This window comes from Camelus bactrianus, chromosome 16 (genome assembly GCF_048773025.1).
Source record: "Camelus bactrianus isolate YW-2024 breed Bactrian camel chromosome 16, ASM4877302v1, whole genome shotgun sequence".
Classification (NCBI taxonomy): Eukaryota; Metazoa; Chordata; class Mammalia; order Artiodactyla; family Camelidae; genus Camelus; species Camelus bactrianus.
The window spans coordinates 57,924,462-57,943,913 of NC_133554.1; the positions used below are offsets into that span (position 1 = coordinate 57,924,462).

Consider the following 19,452-nt stretch of genomic DNA (forward strand, 5'->3'; position numbering starts at 1 on the left):
CTAGTGAGTGGGGGCAGGGATGCTGCAATACATCATAAACGCGCTTTGAGACATCTGCCAGAAACTGATCCCTTCAGATTAAAACAAACCAAAATTCACACACACACCCAGTGTCCAATGATACAACTGCTGGAAAGCTACTGAACCCCTTGAGTCCACCACATGTGGTAACACTTTAAAAGGACACGGCCATAAAATTCCAGTGGAGGTGCCACGAAGCGCAAGAAGCTTTGAGTCAGCGATACTACTACGACTCTAACCCATGGCTCATAATAGAGCGACAATTTGCTTACTAGATACCTTCCCTGGTCCTTTAAGGTTTGCATTACCCTCAGCACGAATTTATTCATAAATTTCAGCCTACAGGGAGAATGAAGCTCCCTCTGAAGTGAGGAGAAGCTGGGCCTGGAGGTTGGCTGCCACTGGTTAAAGGGCCAGTTGGGGCGCAGGCCTGAATGTTTTAGTTCAGGAGATTCCCAACAATTAGAAATGCCTCCTCTGGCTCTGCCAGGCTCCAGGAAAGGCCTGCGAATTTGCAATCAGACTCCTTGCCGGGACGGCTGCTGGTGTGTTTTCTTTTGTTGTGCCTTCAGAGGCTGGAGCTGTTTTGTTCTGGAGAAGGTGGTCAGGAACCCCAGCCTTCCCGTCCTCCCACTTCTGAGAGCTGAAGAAGGGCTGGGGATGGCCAGGAAGGAGCAGACTGGAGACGCAGGAGCCCGCTCCGTCCCCGGTGGCCAGCCCTCTTCTACAGAGCACCCGCCAGATGGGTGCTGGGGGCCCTGACCCACACTGGCCTTTGTTAGTTTCTGCGCTACTGATCTGATCGCCTAATCCACCGCCTTCCCTGAAGAATGAGCTGGGCTGCCAAAGGGCCCGAACCGGCCCGAGGGCCAGGCCCGCGGACTCCCCGGGGCGGGCTCAGCCCCGCGCCGTCCCATCCAGCCCGAGGGATCCTGACGCGGTGGTTGCCGCCAGGCTGCGAGGATGTGAATCCGGCCGGCTGGACACCTCCTTCCTCCCTTCCACCTTGCGGCTGGAGGGCCAGGCCGCAGGGAGGGTGCAGAGGGGCGCCCACAATGGCCCACTCTAGCGTACTTTCGGCTGGGGGAGATGAGGAGTTCCATGCTCCTTCAGGACACTGAAAGGCACCGCCGCCTGGGAGGGGTTGGGCTTCAAGGAGAAAGGCTGAGACCATCGCCTCTAGAGGGCGCGCGCGACCCGCGAAGTTCAGGCCACTGGCGCTTTGGACGCGCCGGGAACATTCCCCACCGGGGCTCCGAGCTGCCCTGAGGAACCGAATTGCACGACCTACACCCCGAGAGCGCTCTGAGATGCCCCCAGCACCCCCTATTTCCGAAGTCAAGAAGGAAGCCCCGGCCCCAGGCCACAGCCTCTTACCTCGTGTCCAGGCCCGCCAAGCACTGAGCTGCTCCCATCTCGAATTCCAGCCGGGTTCCAGGCCCCTTCTGGTCCTGGGGGACTTTGGGGTGAGAAGAGGAAACCAGAAAATGAGTCCCCAGAGTTCTAGGACAGGCTTGTTCGCCGTCGGGCCTCTTGTTCACAGCAGGGGCCTCCCCTAGGATCCCTGCGCTGTAAGCATCAAAGGGACAAAAAAAAAAAAATCGATCCGATTCGACTCTCTCCGAAGAGCCATAAAGACTCCAGTTCAGCCAGTGTGTGCTGAGCCAGGCTCCGCGCTGGTGGCAGCCTCCCCAACCGGCCCTGCCTTCAAGACGCGGAGAAACAGCCCCGGCCAGAGGCACGCAGGCCAAAGCCTCCATACCTGGTCGCTTTCCCAGAGAATCCACCCGGGGATCTGAAACCCTCAGAAGAAACACCTGGTCAGAACTGAGGCTGGTCGTGGTCCGCCAACCGGGGAAAGGGGGCAAAGCTGGCGGCCTCCCATCTTCCTCTCTCCATAAGCGAGAGTCCACTCCCTGACCAGACACTCAGGAAACCCTTGAGGCAGGGAGTCCCGCCGCTCCACCGCAGTCACAGTTTGGAGGCTGGCCACCTGGCCTCTTCGCAGGGGTACCCCACTCCGCTCCCCACCATCTGACTGCCCACCTGCCTGGCCCCTCACTTCCGAAGGGTGACCCACTGTGTCCCAAGCCCAGGCACCAGGCTGCTCCTTCCCTCCCGGGACCTCACACAGGTCACAGACTCAGGGAAGGAGGCTGGGAGAGCTCCAACAAATGCGGGGTCACTGACTCAGTGGCCAAGGGCAGGAGATGCACGGGCCAGTGTTTGCCGATGCCCCTCTCTTCCGGCTGTGCCAGTGCGCCTAGATCCGCGCTCTTCTGCGGGGCAACGTCTGCTGGGCACATAGGGGTGGAACTGAGCTCAGGGCGGTGGCCTCTTTGGGGTCCCCAGGGTGGCTCTCTGGTGCTGGCTTCACGACCCCGCCCCACTGCTGCAAAGCCTGCGGCCAGGAAAATCTGAGAAGCCCCCACCCGACCCTGCGCTCTGCTCTCCCCGGAATGTGCCTAGCCCAGCACTGGAGGTGCTGCCCCCAAGAAGACCGGGGACAGAGAGGCCGTGGGCGGGGGAGGGGGGCGCGGGGCTTCGGCGCGGCGGCTTCGGGTTCACTAATCACATCAGCGAGCTCTGCGCCGGCGGAGCAGCCAGTTGCCTAGCAATACCCGCGAACTCAATTCTTCAATCAATAGGCGCGAGGCGCTGCATTTCGGGGAGCGCTGGCGAGGCTAGGTGGGTCTAGGGGGCGGGTCCCATAACAGCACTAGGGAGCAGGCAGGGAACTCCTGGGGAGCGCGGCAGGGAGGCTCCGGGAGTCCAGGACCGGGACATCAGGCCTGGAGGTGGGGTGCGCTGGCGGGGAGTCGGGCCAGAAGAAAGGGGAACCCAGAGGTCGCACCCAACCTCGCGGAGTCCCCGAGTTCTGCCCAGACTCCAGAGAAGTGCAGTCGGTAGGTGAGGAAAACCACAACCTTCCCTTGGGAGGTTAGGGAGGGTCACACTCTGCTCCCTCCCAAGACTACTCCCTTACCCCTGCCGGGTTTGAGTACCCCTAGTTGGGGAAGGGCCTACTGGGATTGTAATCGTCCCAGGACCAGCGGATCAGAGAAGCGGATGGGATGGGTAATGAGCAAGCCACCTCTCCTCCCAGGGCACCTCTTCCCTCTTCTCCAGGGGCGGGGGGAGGGGAAAATAAAACCCAAGACACGTCTCTATTTACAAAGTATATATTTAACACATAAAAAGCAGTATTGGATACAGACATTCACAACCGCAGAAGATAGGTACCGAAGCTTCACTCTTGAGCTGAGGCGGAGATCGATTCGAGATTTGTACAAATCTTAGAATTAAATAAACCCAACACACGCACATTCCGCGCGGTTGCAGACTCCCAGCCACGAGTCCCCAGCCCTGCCCACCCACCCCCAGGTCAACGTCGCAAGAGCGAGCGAAGGAGACACGCACACGGCCACGGACAGACGGCAGGACAGAGGGGCGGTGGGGCAGAACCAGGCTGACCCGGGAAGGTCGGAGGAAAGGGTCATAGTCAGCCCTGAGGTAGGGAGAGGGGGCGAAGGGAGGGAGGGAAGGCGGCAGCCAGGTAAAGACACGTGTCCCGGAGTTACTGTAACAGACATGTTCCTTCAATGAAGTTTCATCTGAAAATAGCGTCGATATTTAAATAGATACACTCGGGCAACGGCGCTTCTTTATACAAAGTCTAAAATACCAGTTTTACAAACGTGAGCAGATAAAAATCCATCCCCATTCCAGGGGCTTCTCTTCATAGGCGCAATTTGATTTTTATTTTTAAACCTTGTAGTACACCGTCTTCCTCTCTTTTAGCGCCTCATTTCAAAGGCAAGAAAGTCTGGAGGAGAGAGAGGCTGAGAAGCGGGAGGTGGGAATAGGGGGAGTGCGGAGAACCAGGCTGGGGCTCCCGCCCTGTACCCCTCCCCCCCGCCCCCGCACTGAGAAGCTCCCCCCAAGCCCCGGCTCTCCGCCTCTCACCCCAAGTCTGTGCTTCCTCCCAGCGCTCAGGGCCCCCACGCCCCTCCCTCAATAAGCAATGGGAAGTTAGATCTTCGCTGGCCCTTTAAGGTTGGGGGAGGACAGGAGGATCAGTCCTCTAAGGGACGGGGTTTGAGGGGGGACAGATTTGTGCTTATGAGTCAAAAGAGGGGCTCGTGTTCAGCGTCCTTGGAGCGCAGCGTGATCACGAGTCTGCCGGGGCGGGGGTGTCCAGGGACCCGCCGCCGCGCAAGGCCTCCCCAGCCGCGCCGGCCGTCTCTTCTCCAACTCCCGCTCCTCCCTCCCCCTCTGGCGGAGTTTGAATGTCGAGTTCAAATAGAGAACACTCCGCGAATCGAAAAGGCCTATAAATTATAGCTTTTGCTTTTAAGAAGGGAGAAAAAAAAAGAAAAAAGAAAAAGTTCTGATGCGCACTCTTGGATAGAAACCTCGCCTTGCCCCTCCTTCCCCTAACCCCGCTAAAGCCGCCGGGATGCGAGTCCTGCCCTGCTCCGAGCCCCGAGCCCAGACCCTCCACTGCACTCCTAGCCAGGCAATGGCCAGGGCCTGGGTGCGAAGCCCCCACTCCCGGCCGGGCCTCCCTCCGGGTCCCCCAGGGTGGGCCTGTCTGGCCATGCGTCCGCTGGAGAGCTGACGCCCGCCCTCCCCGAGAGAGGGAGGCAGGCTAGTCCAACTCTTCCTGGGAGGTGGGGGCCACCGTCTCTTCTGGAGAAGCTAGAGGACGCGAAAAGGAAAAGTCTACCCCAAACACTTTTCTTGTAAAACAACAACTGTCTCGAACTCTGGGCACTGACATGCAATCCTCCCAATTTATCCTGGCATTTCGGGAATGTAAACAGATCCGCTGGATTTCTTTTCTTTCTGTGGAGTAAGGAATCGAGGGAACTGGGAGACTTTGTCCACATGACATACACACGATCAGATCTGCGTGCACAACACACACATCTCCCGTAAAGTGCATTTCCCGGTGTGGTCCTGGGGTAAATCTACTGCTCCCCACCCACCCGCAACTTTTTACCTTCAACCTCACACACAAAAAAGTTATTCAAGTTAATACTTTGTTTTCCCCCAACAGATTTCTTAATCTAAAAAAAAAAGAAAAGAAAAGAAAAGAAAAACAGACTGACCCCACCTCCTTTCTTTCTGATTGGGGAGCCAACCTTTTGTTGGCCTGGCCAACCAATAGGAAGAGAGAAAAAATCCGGGTCCTGCCTTGGTTTCAGGGGTCTGCCCTGGGCTGGAGGAAAAGGAAGGAGGGGTGAGGTGGGCAGCTGAGTCCCTCCAGGCACCCTCCCAGGCCCAGTACCCAGGTCCCCATCCTCCCTAGTGCCCTGGGTGGCTGTCCAGCCCCTCCTGCCCCAACTTAGCCTGTCTCCCCCAACTAAACCACACTGAGTCTCTCTCTCCTTGTTTAAATAAAACAACTTCAAGAGTTGAAATATATATATTTAGATTTTTTTCTTAAATAACATATTTACATCTAATAGAAAATATAACTCTAGAGATAATCTTTCCAACCAAAACTGAGGGGGAGGAATGAAAGGAGCGGGGGTGTGTGAAGTCAGGGACGGGACAGGACCAGCCAGAAGGCCGCCTCCCTCCCAGAAATAAAAAGCATTATACCAAGTTTGCACTCTCACTCTCTCTCCTGCTCTCTTGTCCTGGGATCACCCACCCAGCAATTCATCTTTTCTCTTTAAAAAAGCCTTGGTCCGTGTTACTTTCCTTAATGGTGACGGTCAAAAAGTTTGAGGTCACGTCGGTGACCACCACCTTCTCCAGGTTGGTCAGAGAGGGGCTCCAGGATTCTTCCTCTGGGTCCCCCAGGATTCTGGCCACTGGGATCCTGGCGATGAGGGAGGGCCTTCCCCCTTGAGCCCCCATGTCCCGATACAAACCCCCCACAGAGCTGGGGGTGCCTGAGCCATGCCGGACCCGGGGGCCACCAGGGTCCAGGGTGCCCTGGCCTTTGGCCTCCAGGAAGGCGGCCCTGTGCTTTATGACCCTGGCCGGAAAGGTGTCCACAGCCAGTTTGCCCGTGGCCTCGACTGGGCTGGGGCTGGCCACACCACACTGGGCCAGGTCTGAGTCCTGCCTTCGAGCCAGCTGGATCACACTGTGGCCAGCTGGGAACTTTCCTGCCCCGGAAGCAGCGTCGTCCAGCTTCCTGCCCTTGAGGTAATCTCCGAGGCCATCACTGGGTTCTCCCAAGGGCCTCTGTGAGGGGTCCAGGAGCTCCTTCCGGGGCTTGGGACCTCGCTTCTTGGAGCTGTCACCCGGCGAGCTGGGTTTGTCCTCTGCGCGGCCTGAGCCCCGCTCGCGCTCCCGCTCTCGTTCCCTCTCCCTCTCGCGCTCCCGATCCCGCTCACGGTCCCGAGGGGGCTCCACTCGGCAGGTGCTGCTGGTGCTGCTGCTGCTCCCTGGCGGGGACAGACCCATGTTCCGCAGGCCCTCACGGGCCCGGGAAGTAGAGGCCAGTTCCTGGGGCGAGCGGCCAGGGTAGGGGATCCGGATGCCTCGAGCCGAGTCACTTCGGAACTCATAAGTTTTGGCCTTGGCCTTGGCCTGGGCCTGCAAGAAGAGAAGGCATTGTCAAGAGCAAAGCAGGGCCCTGTTCACCCCTCCCCCCAGAGCCCCTCTTCCAGCCCCAGCCTTCCTGCTTTACTCTCTGATAGCTTAGAATTTCTGTAAAGGTGGGGATGAACCTTAGGGGTAGCAGTCTGGAGGAAAGCGCAGAGCGTTTGTCTGGAAGCAGGCATTTGCACCAGGCACAATTCTTGTATTCGATTATATGTCTATTTGAGATGGCTGGGGTGGGGGTTGGGTCCAATAAAGGAATTTTAGTGTGGCTAAGCTCCTCCCCCCAGGACAGCCCTTGGCAGTGCTACTGACCAGGTGACAGCCTGTCTGGAGACTCCCTCCTAGATTACGAATAGAACACCCCACTGGGTCACAAGCCCTCAGGGACCCACTTCCCACAAACTGACACAACAGCACTGCTGCCCACCATTGGACACTGCCATCCTACCTTGAGCAAGAAAGTTTTGGGTTTGGGTCCTCGCTTTTTGGGGCCATAGAGCTCCATCTCTCGTTCCCTGCAGAAAGGGAGGAGGGAGAAGGGTGTGTGAGTAAAGAAACCAAGTGGAACTCTAGTTCAGGCTGGGCAGGAGCCTCCCTTCGTGTTCCTAAGTGAGAAACTGAAGCTTAGAAGGGCCTGTACCTTTCCTCAAAGGCTGCGAGCAGGCGAGCATCCAGGATGTTTTCTTCGGGTTCCCATGTGCTGTACCTAAAGGGAATCAAGAAGTGGGCGTCAGTCCCGGGAGCAGGGAAAGAGCAGTGGGTGTGTGTGTATGTCTGTAACTTTTCTTGTTGCATTGTATTGTATTTCAATGTAAAGGGAAAAAAGAGGAAGAAAGCAAGCTCCCAAATAACAGCCTGGGGTTGAGAACTGCTTAGAACCTACTTACTTCTGCGACCAGCCCTTCCATTTCACGAGGTATTCCATGCGTCCCTGCGGATGCAAAAAGGAAAATGTGTGTGTGCACGGGGAGAAATGCATGACGAGGACACGAGAAATACATGCAAAAAATGCATGCACCGAATGAATGCGCGAAATCCCACCGCGAAAGGCACGCGCCCGCTGCATCACCCCCTGCACGAAACGCTGCACAAAGTGCATGCACCGGCATTCATTACCCCCCACCCCGCCCCCCACCCATGCAATCTGTGCATCGCTGCAAGTCTAAGGAAAGCGCTTGGGCTCAGAGCCGCCGCCACGGCCGCGGCCGCTTCTGGGACCTGGGGGAAGGGAAGCTGGGCTGCAGCAGGGGGAGGGAACCCGGGCCGGGAGGGGAGAGCTCGGCCCAAGGCCCGGGGGCACCTACTTTCCGTATGCGCCGCTTCAGGAGGGCTTCGGCCGCGAACACCCGCTCCCCCACCGCTGAAAGCTCCATGTTGACTCGCCGCTTCCCCCCTTGGCCGCTTCCAGGAGCAGAAAAGCAGCAGCCAGCGCACGACAGACCATAATACTCTCCCGCTGACGTCAGTTCTCCTCCCCCCTCCCGCGCGCTCGCTCCCTCCCCGCCCCCTCCCGCACTCAGCTCCCTCCTCCCCGCCCGCCCCGAGCTTCCTCCCGCCCCACGTGTTGCTAACGACGTTGCTAAAGCCGAGCGGCCAGGGCCTGCTCTCCCGTGCGCTGATTGGGCAAGCTCCGGGCCACGCCCCTCTCGCTTTCTCCCCCGCGTTGCTACGTGACCCGCGTTCCAATCGCCAGGGGGCGGAGTCCAAGGCGACTCCAGAGACTGAAAGCGGGGGGGGGGCGCCGCCGGAAGTGACGTAGCGCTGGAGGGCGGGCTCCGCTGCTGTCAGTCTGTGGGGCTGGCAGGGGGGCCTTCCACCCTCTGTACCCACCAGGGCCCCCTCCCCCGCCGCCAAGTTGTCCCTCCGGTGCTCAGCGTCCCTCACAGCTCTCGCTGGGAACCCTGCGGCGGTGTCAGCCAGGCCCCTCCCCCTCGGCGACCCCGGCCAGCCCCACCCCCACATCCCGGACTCGCGCCCTCCCCTCCCCCTGCCGCCGCCCGCGCCGCACAATGCACAATGCACAGGTGCTGGGGCACCGCGGGCCGCACCCGAACCCCAAGAGCCGGCTACGCGCCCCTCGCCTGATCTCCCTCTCGGCCCCCTCCCCCCGAGCCGCAAGGCAGACCCTCGGTCTCCATGGCAACGGCCTCCCCCCGCCGCCGCCAGCCCCTTCCCGCTAACAAATCAATGTGCCTGTGTCTCCTCCTGTCGCGCAACCCTGTCCTCGGCCACCCTCCGAGCCCTGCGAGTCAGGCGGGGCACCAGCGCTCGCCCCCAGCTCAGAACCCGAATGCAGACCCAGCGGAGGCCCGCTGTTGCCGCCCGAGTCTTCCCACACCCCGTGATCCGGTGGGGGATGTCGCGCACCTTCTTCCTGCTCCCGGACCCGTCCCCGACTCCCTCAGCCACCTGCCCCTGCCGCCAGCCCGCGCTGCTCATCCTCACCAGGCCTTGGCCCCAGCATCGCTAGCCGCCCCCTGCACCACACCTGGGTGTGTTGGGGGAGGGCGTGGACGACTACCAAAGCAGAGCCTGGAGCTTGGCTGGGGTTGGGGCGCACAACTAGGGGAGCGTCCCCCTTCCCCCGGACCGGGGCGACCAGCCTGGCCTGCGCCGCGCACTTCTTGTCCACGGCTCTTCCCGACGTGCGTGGCAGACCCTTGGCGAGAAAACCAGGGGAGCGTCGCAGGATCCAGTGCAGGCTGAGGGAAAGGGGCTCACGGGCGAAGTAGCGGGGTCCAGGAAAGGGCGAGGGCCGGGCCCCGGATGCCTCGCGTGCTCACACACGCACACACATGCTCCTGATCAACTCGCGGTGACCTGTGGCTGGGCAGCGGCGGGGACAGCAGCCCAAGTCCCGGCCCAGCAATCCCCGACCCTTTTATCTTACCGCCCAGGCTGCAAGTAACTGCACCTATACCTTGAAACCCACGATTTAGTTAAAACATGGGTGATAAACTTGGCTGGAAGCAGTTTCCCTTGGCGAGGGATGGGGTGGGAGAAAGAGAGAAAAAAGAACAAGAGAGAGAAGAAAAGTAGAGCCAAGGAGTCTGACTCGAAAGGGCAAGAAGCCCAGAGCGGAAAACCGGCCTCCTGTCCAAAGTTAGGTGCGCGGCGGGCGCGGCGCGGTCCTGGGCGCGGCGCGGTCCTGGACGCGCGGGACAGGCGCGGCTCCCGGCCGACCCTCCCTTTCACTCCCGCCCCCGCCCCTGGAAACGCGGGGTTCCACTTTTTGGACCTGCTCAAACTTTACAAAGTGGGTGCTAGATTAACAGTCTCATCTCTCTGGCCGTTCGGTCTTATCAAACAGCGAACTGGCGACGCCCAGATCGCCCCGGCGACCCGCGCGGGCTGCCCGCGAGAGGCCGCCGACGACCGTGTCCTTAATCATACAAAGTCATTCCCGGTAACAAATAGTTTCGTTGGCCGGTGCCAGCGATACAGCTGTTTCTGTTTAAGCTTAAATACTTTCCAACAGTTTGGGCAGTAAAAATAAAGTCGGCCTCAGCCGCCTATAAGTGTCTGGTTTCCCCGCCCAGAGAAAGCCCACCCTCCGCCCCGGGCCCGGGTCGCTCTGCACGCCCCTCCCGCACCCTCTTGGAATCCGCTGCCCGCTGTGGGCGACGGCGGCTGCCGGGCCGTCCCAGCCGCGCGCCGGCCGCCCAAGTTCCCCGGGCACCCTAGGGCCACCCTGGAGCCGGAGAGAGGGAGCCTGCCCAGAGCGGGCTGGAGGACCAGACTCGCCTCGTCCCCCGCGCTCCCCCCACCCCTCGCAAGCCGGCCCGCGCCCGCAGAGGGTGGTGGTTTCCCTTCAGATAGGGTTTCTGGAGCCCTGTTCCCGGGAGTTGTGTTTGCGTTGGGTGCCTTTACAGACCCGGAGTTTGCACGAGGCGTGCAGAGGTCGATGGTTTCAGTTTCACGCTGAGAAAGTTAGCTCAGCTTCTCCCTCCCGGTGCTTCTCTTCTTTCCTTTTTTCCTTCCTCCCTCCCTCCCTTCCTTCCTCCCTTGCTCCCTCCTTCCCTCTCTTTTTCCTTCTTTGCCTAAATGCCTCCGAAGCTTAAAGTGGGGAAATGAAAATCCTGATGCACGGCCCCCTCCTTCGGAGGGTATTTAGCAAAAAATTTTTTCGCTTTTCCACCGCATTTTTACGCCTGTCTTTATGTCTGGTGGTGAAAACACTTGTTCTAAACAAAAGTATTGCTTATGCGGTGTCTGAGTTTGCCAACGTCGGGGATTCCTGTAGAGCCCATAGCAAAGGTGGAACTCGATCCAGAAGGAAACGAGAGGCATAGAATAACCTAAGAACAATCAGACCAAGCCCCGTTCTTGTCGGCAGCAGACAAACTCTGTCCCGCAGAGGGTGAGGGCGTGGGGAAGCAACCCCTGACTTGGGGGTGGGATGTGTGCCTCACCCCTTCCTGGCGCACCGCACCCCTGCCAGCTGTTCAAGAGAGAGCAGGGTTGCAGTCAGTGTGAACTCTGGTCATTGGATGACCTCTCGATTCCCCAACAGTTTGGAGGCAGGTGGCAGTCTGAGAAATGGGTTTGTAGCTCCTGCAGTAACGCAGAGCTGGGGCCTCGTGATGGGCGCGGCAGGATGCCTGTATGTGCCGGGAGAGGCCTGGGGTGAGTGGTAGAGGCGTCATTCCTTCTGAGTCCTGGCCAGTTCTTTCAAAGTGATCAGCTGGTGGCACTGTTTTATAAACCAAGGGAGGGAGGAACCCCGCTCCCCACCTTTCTAATTGAACCTCCCTCCTGGATCAATCAATTTTCACCACCTCCCTTATTTCCTCCACACAACCGCTTTTCTCCTTCAGAGTTAGATAGCTGCTTTTCTCATGTACACCCCTGGATGTAAACAAAACAAAGTTTCAAAGAACAAGAACCCTCTGCTCTTAATTCCACGGACTGGCGGTCATTCGAATGCGGCTGGCAGGTTCGCATGCGCCGCCACTGCAGTAAATAAGGTAACTGCTTCCTATTACTTTAGCCCCATATGGCTGCAATTTGAGTGTCTTTGGAGACAGTGCGTGTGTTGGGGCGGGGGGCGGGGGGAGTGAAAGTGGAAATCAAATGCTCTCAGATCGCATTTTTATGAAGGAAATTGTCGGTGATTCTCTTAGCAGCCTTCACTCCACTTCCTAAGTTCTGGGGATAAGCAGCCTTGTTTCTTTGTTTATGGAAAAATAGACTCCCGCCCACCTCGGACACCTGCTTCCCGAACCCCTGGGTTTCCTACCCGATTCTTCATTCGTTTTGGTGAACTGGGCACACGCCTGCCCCTTCCCTTCCCAACAAAGGGCCTCCAACCTGCTGCCGACGCCTAAGAGCCAGACCCAGCCCTTGGCCCACTCTCCCGAAGGTGTCCGGACCCTGTGCTCCCTGCGCCCGTCTCTTTCACCTGGAGGCATCCCCGGGTCCAGGAGCTCTTTTAGACCACCCCGTGTCCGCTGCCCCGAGACTCAGCTCCCGGGAAGGAAGCTGGAGGCTGGCGAGGTCAGAGGAGAGGAAAGAGGAGGAACCCGCTGAGGCTAGGCGCTGGGCTCCTGGGTCGCTGGCCAGACCAGCAAGCCCCAGGGCGTCCGGTAGCTCGAGGGTGAGGCCGGGCCCCGGCTCGTTCATTGGGAGCGTTTCAACTCCGCGGCTTGGCGGGCGTCGGACCTGCATGGTCTTGGCCTCGACGCGGGCGGATTTGGAACCCAACCGTTTGCCTCGGGCGCAACAGCGAGGCCGGCTATAAAGTGAGTGCGGATGGCTCCAAGGTGTGGCCACGTGCGCAGTGGCTGCGTGCGCGGTGGTCGCGACCTGTGGCTTACCTCCGGCCCCTGTGGAGCCCGGCGGGCGTCCTCTGGCTCTGCCTGCCCCAAGCCTGGGCCAGAGTCCAACGCCTCAGGGACCCTGTTTGCCTGCTAATGGGGGGAAGGGCAGGGGTGACCCAATAGCCTGCAGAGTCCCAAAGACCCGGCCGGGACAGGATGGCCAGAGACTGGAGGTGAGGCTACGGAGGTTTCTGGCCTGGATTCCAGGCTCTACTCCTTCTTGGAAGCAAGAAATTCCCACCTCTCCTGTCCCACTTTCCCCTCCCAAGTAGACTTGCAGACCATCGATATCAGAGAAGCACTAGAACATGCTGCAAAGTATAAGGGGCTGACTATGCTACAGTCATTTCCCACAAGCCTACACACACTCCAGAAGCCACATAACCTTTGACTTCAGCTACCTGAAGTCACAGGTGGAATAGAGACCCCTAAGGGCCAAGCAACATCTATTGAGCAATTGTTGTTGGGCACCTACATTATCCCACTTAACATTCACAACAACTAGGTAAGATCAATTCTATTATCCCCATTTTATAGATGAGGAAACTTGAGGCACAATGAGGCCAAGTAACTTGCCCAGGGGCACATAGGAGGGGTTCTGCCTTGAGTACAAAGCCCAAGGCTCTCTAATAGTCTACTGCAGGGGCTTTGGCCCTTCTGAACATTGCAGTTTCTCCAGGGCTTACGGAAAGAATTCAGGGTAAGAAAGTGCCAGTGGAGCCTCCTGGAACTGGCCATAGAGGAAGATAGTCATCTCGTTGCCAGAATCAGTAACTTGGTCCTGCTAAGCAGATACTGCTTTGGGCCATTGTTTAAAAAGATGAGACTGGAATAAGAGAGGTAGGGAGGAGTTCTAGGAGCCCAGTCGACCCAATTGGAGGCTGGATGTTGGTGGAAGATTATTTTTCCTTCATCACAGAGCACAGTGGCTTTAACTGTGGGCTCTAAGGCCAGTGGTTCAAGTCCACTTATTAGCTGTGTGCGGGCAAGTTACTTAACCACTCTATGCTTCAGCTTGCAAAACCATTAGTTAAAAAGAAATACTAACATGCTTACCTCACAGGGTGCATGGACAGATTCAGTGAGATGTCATGTAAGCACCATCACACTGTCAGGCACAGGCAAATGCTCAATAAATGCTAATTATTACCGTTATATTTTTCGCTTTTAAGTGTTCTGGGACCAGATCAAGCTAACTGGACCTGGTAGGTCTGGTTTGGGTGACTTTCCCTGTGGAACCCAGTGTCAGCCCGAGCTGTCTCTACTTCCCATGAGGGGTACCCACAAAGTGGGAGCCACTGGGTGCTCACCGACCCTCCCAGGAAAACTGTGTCCCTCAGACACAATCTAGACTCAACGCTTAGGGCGCCTGCCTCTGGATGCATCCCACCAGGCAGGCTTACCGCCAAAACGCAACCGCGGCCCCTGCAGCCCGGAGGCCCGGCTCCCTGCCTGTGCGGTACGACAGGAGCACGCGCACAGCGCTGAAGCCGGCACGCATGCGCGCACGCGCGCAGCGCGGTGGACCCCCAAACCCTCCCGGAGAAGGCCACCTGGTGTTGCCTGCGAAATCCGGCTCCGGGAGCCAGGAGGCACCCTCAGCTGGCAGGGTGCAATGGAAGATGGCTCCAAGGTGTGTGGGAGACCCGAGCCGCTACACCTCCATACCTGTCCAGCAGGATGAAATGGATCCGAGACCGGGTGGGTTTGTGTGTTCGGTTCCAGTCGCCCCTGGAGAAGGGGCTCAGACCCGACGGCCTAAACACAGCAGGGCGTGACTGGGAGAAGTGAGAAGGGTGGCGGGGAGTGAGGGCAGAGCAGCCTGAGACAAGTGAATGACCTAGGGGTCATGGCCTCTGAGCCCCATCCAAGACAAGGGTCTAATCAGAAGTCCCCTTGGCCCCGAGATGCCCAGGGCGTGCGGACTTTGCTGCTGCTTTGGCGTTGGCTCGAGGGATCCACACACTGACTTGCATCTATGATTCAAGATGCCACAGGTGGACAATTTGACCCCGGATTCTGTCGGCACGGAGAGAGCCTTGGCCTTGGACTCACAATGACTCGGCAGGGTCCTTGTGTGCCCCCTCGCCTCTTGTGACCCTACAAGAAGGTCGGGAAGGTAGGGAGCACGCACCTCCCAAGGGAAGACACCGAGCAAGGCTGGGGGTAGGGCGAGGATCGGTGGCCCCAGAGCCTAAGGGAGGTCACTTGGCTCCCTGGGCTCCCTAGAACACTAGCTCCGCCAGCCTTGGTGGCCGGCTGGTCGCCGCACTGTCCTCTCCATCCTCTCTCCCGCCCCAGGGAAGCTGCAGGGACGCCTCGGACTCAGGTGCTTCACATCCTTTCTCACTTCCTATCCCGCCCTCAAGCGGAAGGAATTGAAGTGACATTTTGCTAGGACTCCAGGTTCCTCAAGTTAGTTCCAAACTGGAGGTTCCTCAGCCAGTGCCACTTCCTCACAAGGTTGTTCACGCTGAAAAGAGTCAAAGTCCAGTCTCCCCTTTTAGAGGTCAGAAAAACTGAGTGCAGGAGCCTGCCAGGTCATTCGACGAGGCACAAGTTGGGGTGGGGGGGAAGGAAGGGAGGGAGCACGAGACTGTGGGCTCCGGAAGAACCTCTGGGGGCCAAGGCGTCGGCCTCCGCGTTCGCCCCCGCGGGGTGGACGGGAAACCCTAGGGGCAGCCGTTTGGGATCTGACGGAGAAACCGCGACGGTGCCCAGGAGGGTCTAGCCTTCTTGCTTTTGATGGACCTTGGTGGAACCTCGGCGGCCTCCGCTCTGATCAGTGCCTTTCCTGGTAGCCCCCGGGACGGAGTTTCCGCGGTGCGCCCCAAGACTTAGTCCCAGGAGGGGGCGCTGTCGGGGGCCCGACCAGGCCAGGCTGGGCGTCGAGGCTGCGCGACCAGAGCGCGCCAGCTCCGCGCACGCCCAGAAGCCGTGTTGCCGGTTCCGGGGCTGCCGGAAAGCGCGCGGCCAGCAGCAGCTCCGTCCCCGCGCAAGCGCCTCACTGTCCGGGCGAGACCCAGGTCTCTCCGGCCATCCTCTGACGCCGGGTGGCTCACCCCTGCAAGGGGAGGGAGCCGATGGCCACTCGGGCCGGGACATCCTCGCCAGAGTCCGGACGCCTTCTCTCGCTCCAGATGAAAGCCTCAGATCGGCTTCCCCTCCCTTCTCTAGGAAATCAAATTCAGGGAACGCGGTACCGTATTTACCCGCACAACTTCCTCCCTTGACATTTTGCACTCTTGAAGTTGGGGTAGGAGTAATTATGCAAACATCTGGGGCTGTCCTGCGCCGCTACCCAGCACCGTTCTTATTCATCTTGAAAGCCGCATCCCCTCATTTACATAATAATGGCTTGTCTAGAATAACACAGCAATCAGAGGCAAAATTAATTTTCTTTTCTTCAGCTACTCCTTGAGATCCCGAAAACAGAGGCTTACGGCAAGAAAAACTGATTTTGCTGAGAGTGTAGGGTTCTTGACCAGGACCAGGGAGAGATGAAGTTTAAAGTAGTGGAAATGTGATGTTCACGCTGAGTTTGTTATTCTTCTAGTTTCACCCTTGGAGTTCAGCTACTTTTTGGCCAAACGGGTGAAGGGCTGAGCCACCACGAGAGTCCTGGAAGACACTATCTATCACCCCAACCATCGTGAGAGGTTCGGTGGCCCAGGAAACAAGGACAGCATAGACTGTGGCTGGGGGTATCTGGAAGCCAAAGGTAGCACGGGGTGGGGAGAAGGTAGACCGGCGACCCGATCTGGACTAAGGAAGTATCTGGCCAGTCAGTGCTCTGAGTCTCCTGTCTGGCCGCTCTAGGGCTCAGTTCCCCACACTTTGGTCAGATCAGGAGGAAGCACTTCCTTGCTCTGGGATAGCTGCGGTGAGGACTGGGGCAGCAGAAGTCCTTGGATTCAAAGCAGAAAAAGAGTGTGTGGGTGGTGATGAGGGCACTATGTGGAGGAAACATCTTTTATACATTAAAAAATCTTTTTTGATCTTTTTTTTTAATATGAAGAGGAGTGGGAGGGAGAAATCCACAAATAAATATGGTAAATGAATTTGGACCAGAATTGTAATCGCGGGGCTACTTTCAGGGCTATTCTGGGCTCCAGAGGATTTTTGCAGCAGAATTTGTCCCCTCCAAGGCCACAGTCTCCCCTCCCCCAGTAAACAGTACAGAGTGAGTACACTGCAAAAGAGTGGGAGAACTACCCGCGGCTTCTCCGCATCCCGTTGCAGACAAGAACTCCCTATCTTTTCCAAAAAGATGGAAGTTTTATGTTTAATTAAGGAGGTGGCGGCAGCTCAGGCTTGCCACCAAGAAGCCACCGTCGCGGTCACTTCTTTTAAAATAATTCTTAAGTTCCTTTTAAAATCAGGGCTGCAGGGGAAAGCCGGATTAGGAATTGCTGAGGGTGGAGCGACCTGCAGAGTGAAGTGGACAAGTAAGAGGGAAAATGGGAGGAGGATTAGCCCCACCGTCGAAGGATTAGCTGTTTCCACGGAAAGGGAGGAGGCGCCAAGAGACCGCGGGGGCGGTGAGAGTGTCTCGGTGTTGGGGCTGCTGCGTTGGGAGAAGGAGCCCGTCCTTCCTGCATCTCCCTCTTCTTTCCTCTGTGTTCATTCCCCGCTGCCTTTTGGACGGAGTCTCCATTCTGTCTTCTTTACACCTCCCCGGGTGGCCCAGCACAACCCCAGAGGTATTATCTTCTTCCTGGCATTGGGTGTGATATCATGGCCTCTGGGGCAGGGGGCGCCCTTGGGGAAGGGCAGCCCTGGAATACCAGAGTATCTAGATGCCCCCAAGTCTTTTCCTAGCTAGGAAACGCAGGGAGTTGGGATTCCAGGCCTCCCAGTCACAGCTCCAGGTTTCAACTTCAGTTTCTCTCTTTGGGAGAGTAGGTGGGACATCCAATGAACAGTAGAGAAGGGAGCCAGGCGAGAGACTTGCAGGGCATTGCCAGTTCTACTGCTTCCGAAATCTCTTAAATCTGAAGGAGAAGGTCTCTAGCTGACCTCGTTCTCCCGCCTGGGTGTTCCAGCAGCCCCCGGGGCCGTGGGTCCCAGAACTGTCCTCCCCACTGCCGCCCTCGCCCCAAGCTTAGGGGAGAGGTCCGACCTCCCGAGCCCCGCGAGCAGCCTCTTGTCCTGAGTGGGACGCCATTCAGCCTGCAAGGTCCGTACCAATGGCTTCCTTTGCCCCGGAGCCGAAGCCAACTCAGGCTCAACTGGCCGGAAACAAAGAGCAGTCCCCGCGGGAAAAGGCGCTGCCCACCCTGCTGGAAGGGCGCCGGGGGCGCGGGGAGCCAGGCTTCAGGCTCCGAGTGAGTTGCCGTTGCAGGCCTCAGTGAGAGGCAGCGGGATGGTGAGCTTTTCTCCCAAGAGTCAGAAAAGAGCAAATCCCCGAGTCTGGTTTGGCGAAAAGTTCACCCCTCACTTTTTTCACTAGTCGGGTCCGCGCGGACGTGTCCAGTTGAAATGAAGAGGGTGAGCGCAGTGGGCGCGGGGATCTCAGCAGTCCAGCTGCGCTTTCAAGGCGCTTGGGGCACCCAGAAGGGGGCGGGTGGTGACGCCGCAGCAGCTGCGAGGATTCGAGTCCGAGGGTGAAGGTGTGCCAGGGGCAATTGTGCGGAGGGGGAAGAAGGTAAGATGGGAATAGAAATGGAGGAGAGGTGGCTTGGGGGAGATGACTTGGAGCCTTAGACAGAGCCTCCCCGCCCCCACCCTTGGTACTCAGCGCCTCTAGGCTTACCCCAGTGCCCCCTCCAGCTGAGACTCTCAGCATTGCCAATCCGGGTCCCCAGCTCAGAGGAATCCAGGCAAGCACCTTCAGCACCTGCATGGCAAGATCAAGCTCCTCTCTTCTCTGGAAAATCAGTATTCCAGCCTGCCAGATGGGCAGGTTCTTTCCCATTTTGTTGCTATGACAGGTACCTGTAATAGGCCCACACGGAGAGTACTCTGAATCTCAGGAAACCCACACCCACATACCAGTGGCGTTTTTCCAAAATGGGGAAAGAGGTCCCAGGCTCAATTTCCTCCAGTAAAGCAGTGCTTCTTCCAGTCTCTGTGGGTTCAGGAACTTCTCTCCAGAGGGAAAAATCCTGGGGCTGTCTACACTGGAGCTTCCAGGGATGCTCAGGGAAGTCAGCCAAGGGAGAGACTGCTGGGTCCAGGGCGGTGGGACAGGGCAGAGGGTGGAGCCAGGCAGAGCTGGAGAGTGCTCACTGGACTGGAGGCATTTATGCAAGGGAGGGAGGAGGCTGGAGCTGACACCCACCAACCAGCTGCCCCAGGGAGCCTGATGGGGAGTGCTTGGGAGTCCTGTTTCTACATGGGCTCAAATGTACATGATGTTTTATGGTCACTTGTATCCCAGAGCCTTGTGCCCAGCTAGGCACAAGAGGTTGTGCAGGAGTGGTGCGAGTGGATAGATGTAGCTACCATTCACTGGGCAAGGGCTGCTCCATGCCAAACTCTGACTAGATGTTACCCAAACTAGTCACTTCTATTGTTCATCACAGCCTTTAGAGAGATACTTTATTAACCACATTTAAAGATGGGGAAACAGGCTCAGAGGGGCTTAGTAACTTGCTGGTGACCAAGTTAAGCTGCAGGGCTAAGGTGCCCAGGAGTTGAGGTACCAAAAAGGAGGTGCCAGTACAGTTCTGGGCAGGAAGCTAGACATGCCCCACTGTTGCTCCAAATCTTGGGGTTTGGCATGAGAGCCAACTGGGGTTCAGCTGGGGTCACTGGCTCTTGGATTTCCCAGACTGGCCAGAATAGAAGCCTGGCAGCCCTGGGCCAGAGTCCGACAGAGTTCTCCTGGCTCTGACCCCACCTCACCTCCCTCCCCAGCTGCCCAGGAAAGTGACTGGCTGTCAGTTCCAAAGCACTGGTAGAGCTAGTCAGGTAGCTACCTTGGGTCTCCACGCACCAGCTCCAGGGTTCCAGGGCCACCAAGCCACACTTACAGGGAAGCCAGTGCCCCGGGCTGCCACTGAGACATGACTGCATAATCCCAAAAGCAGTGGATTGGCAA

The 19,452-nt window shown here is 58.1% G+C and overlaps 1 protein-coding gene across 1 annotated transcript; it reads right to left on the reverse strand.

The window, feature by feature from the left end:
* Positions 1–5,437: 5,437 nt before the first annotated feature.
* CBX8 (chromobox 8) lies at positions 5,438–8,052 on the reverse strand. Its single transcript, XM_010950689.3, has 5 exons — positions 7,893–8,052; positions 7,476–7,519; positions 7,229–7,294; positions 7,037–7,103; positions 5,438–6,579 (listed from the first exon to the last, which is right to left on the reverse strand). The coding sequence occupies exons 1-5, from the start codon at positions 7,959–7,961 to the stop codon at positions 5,692–5,694; spliced, it is 1,134 nt and encodes a 377-aa protein (XP_010948991.2). The 5' UTR covers positions 7,962–8,052; the 3' UTR covers positions 5,438–5,691.
* Positions 8,053–19,452: the final 11,400 nt, after the last annotated feature.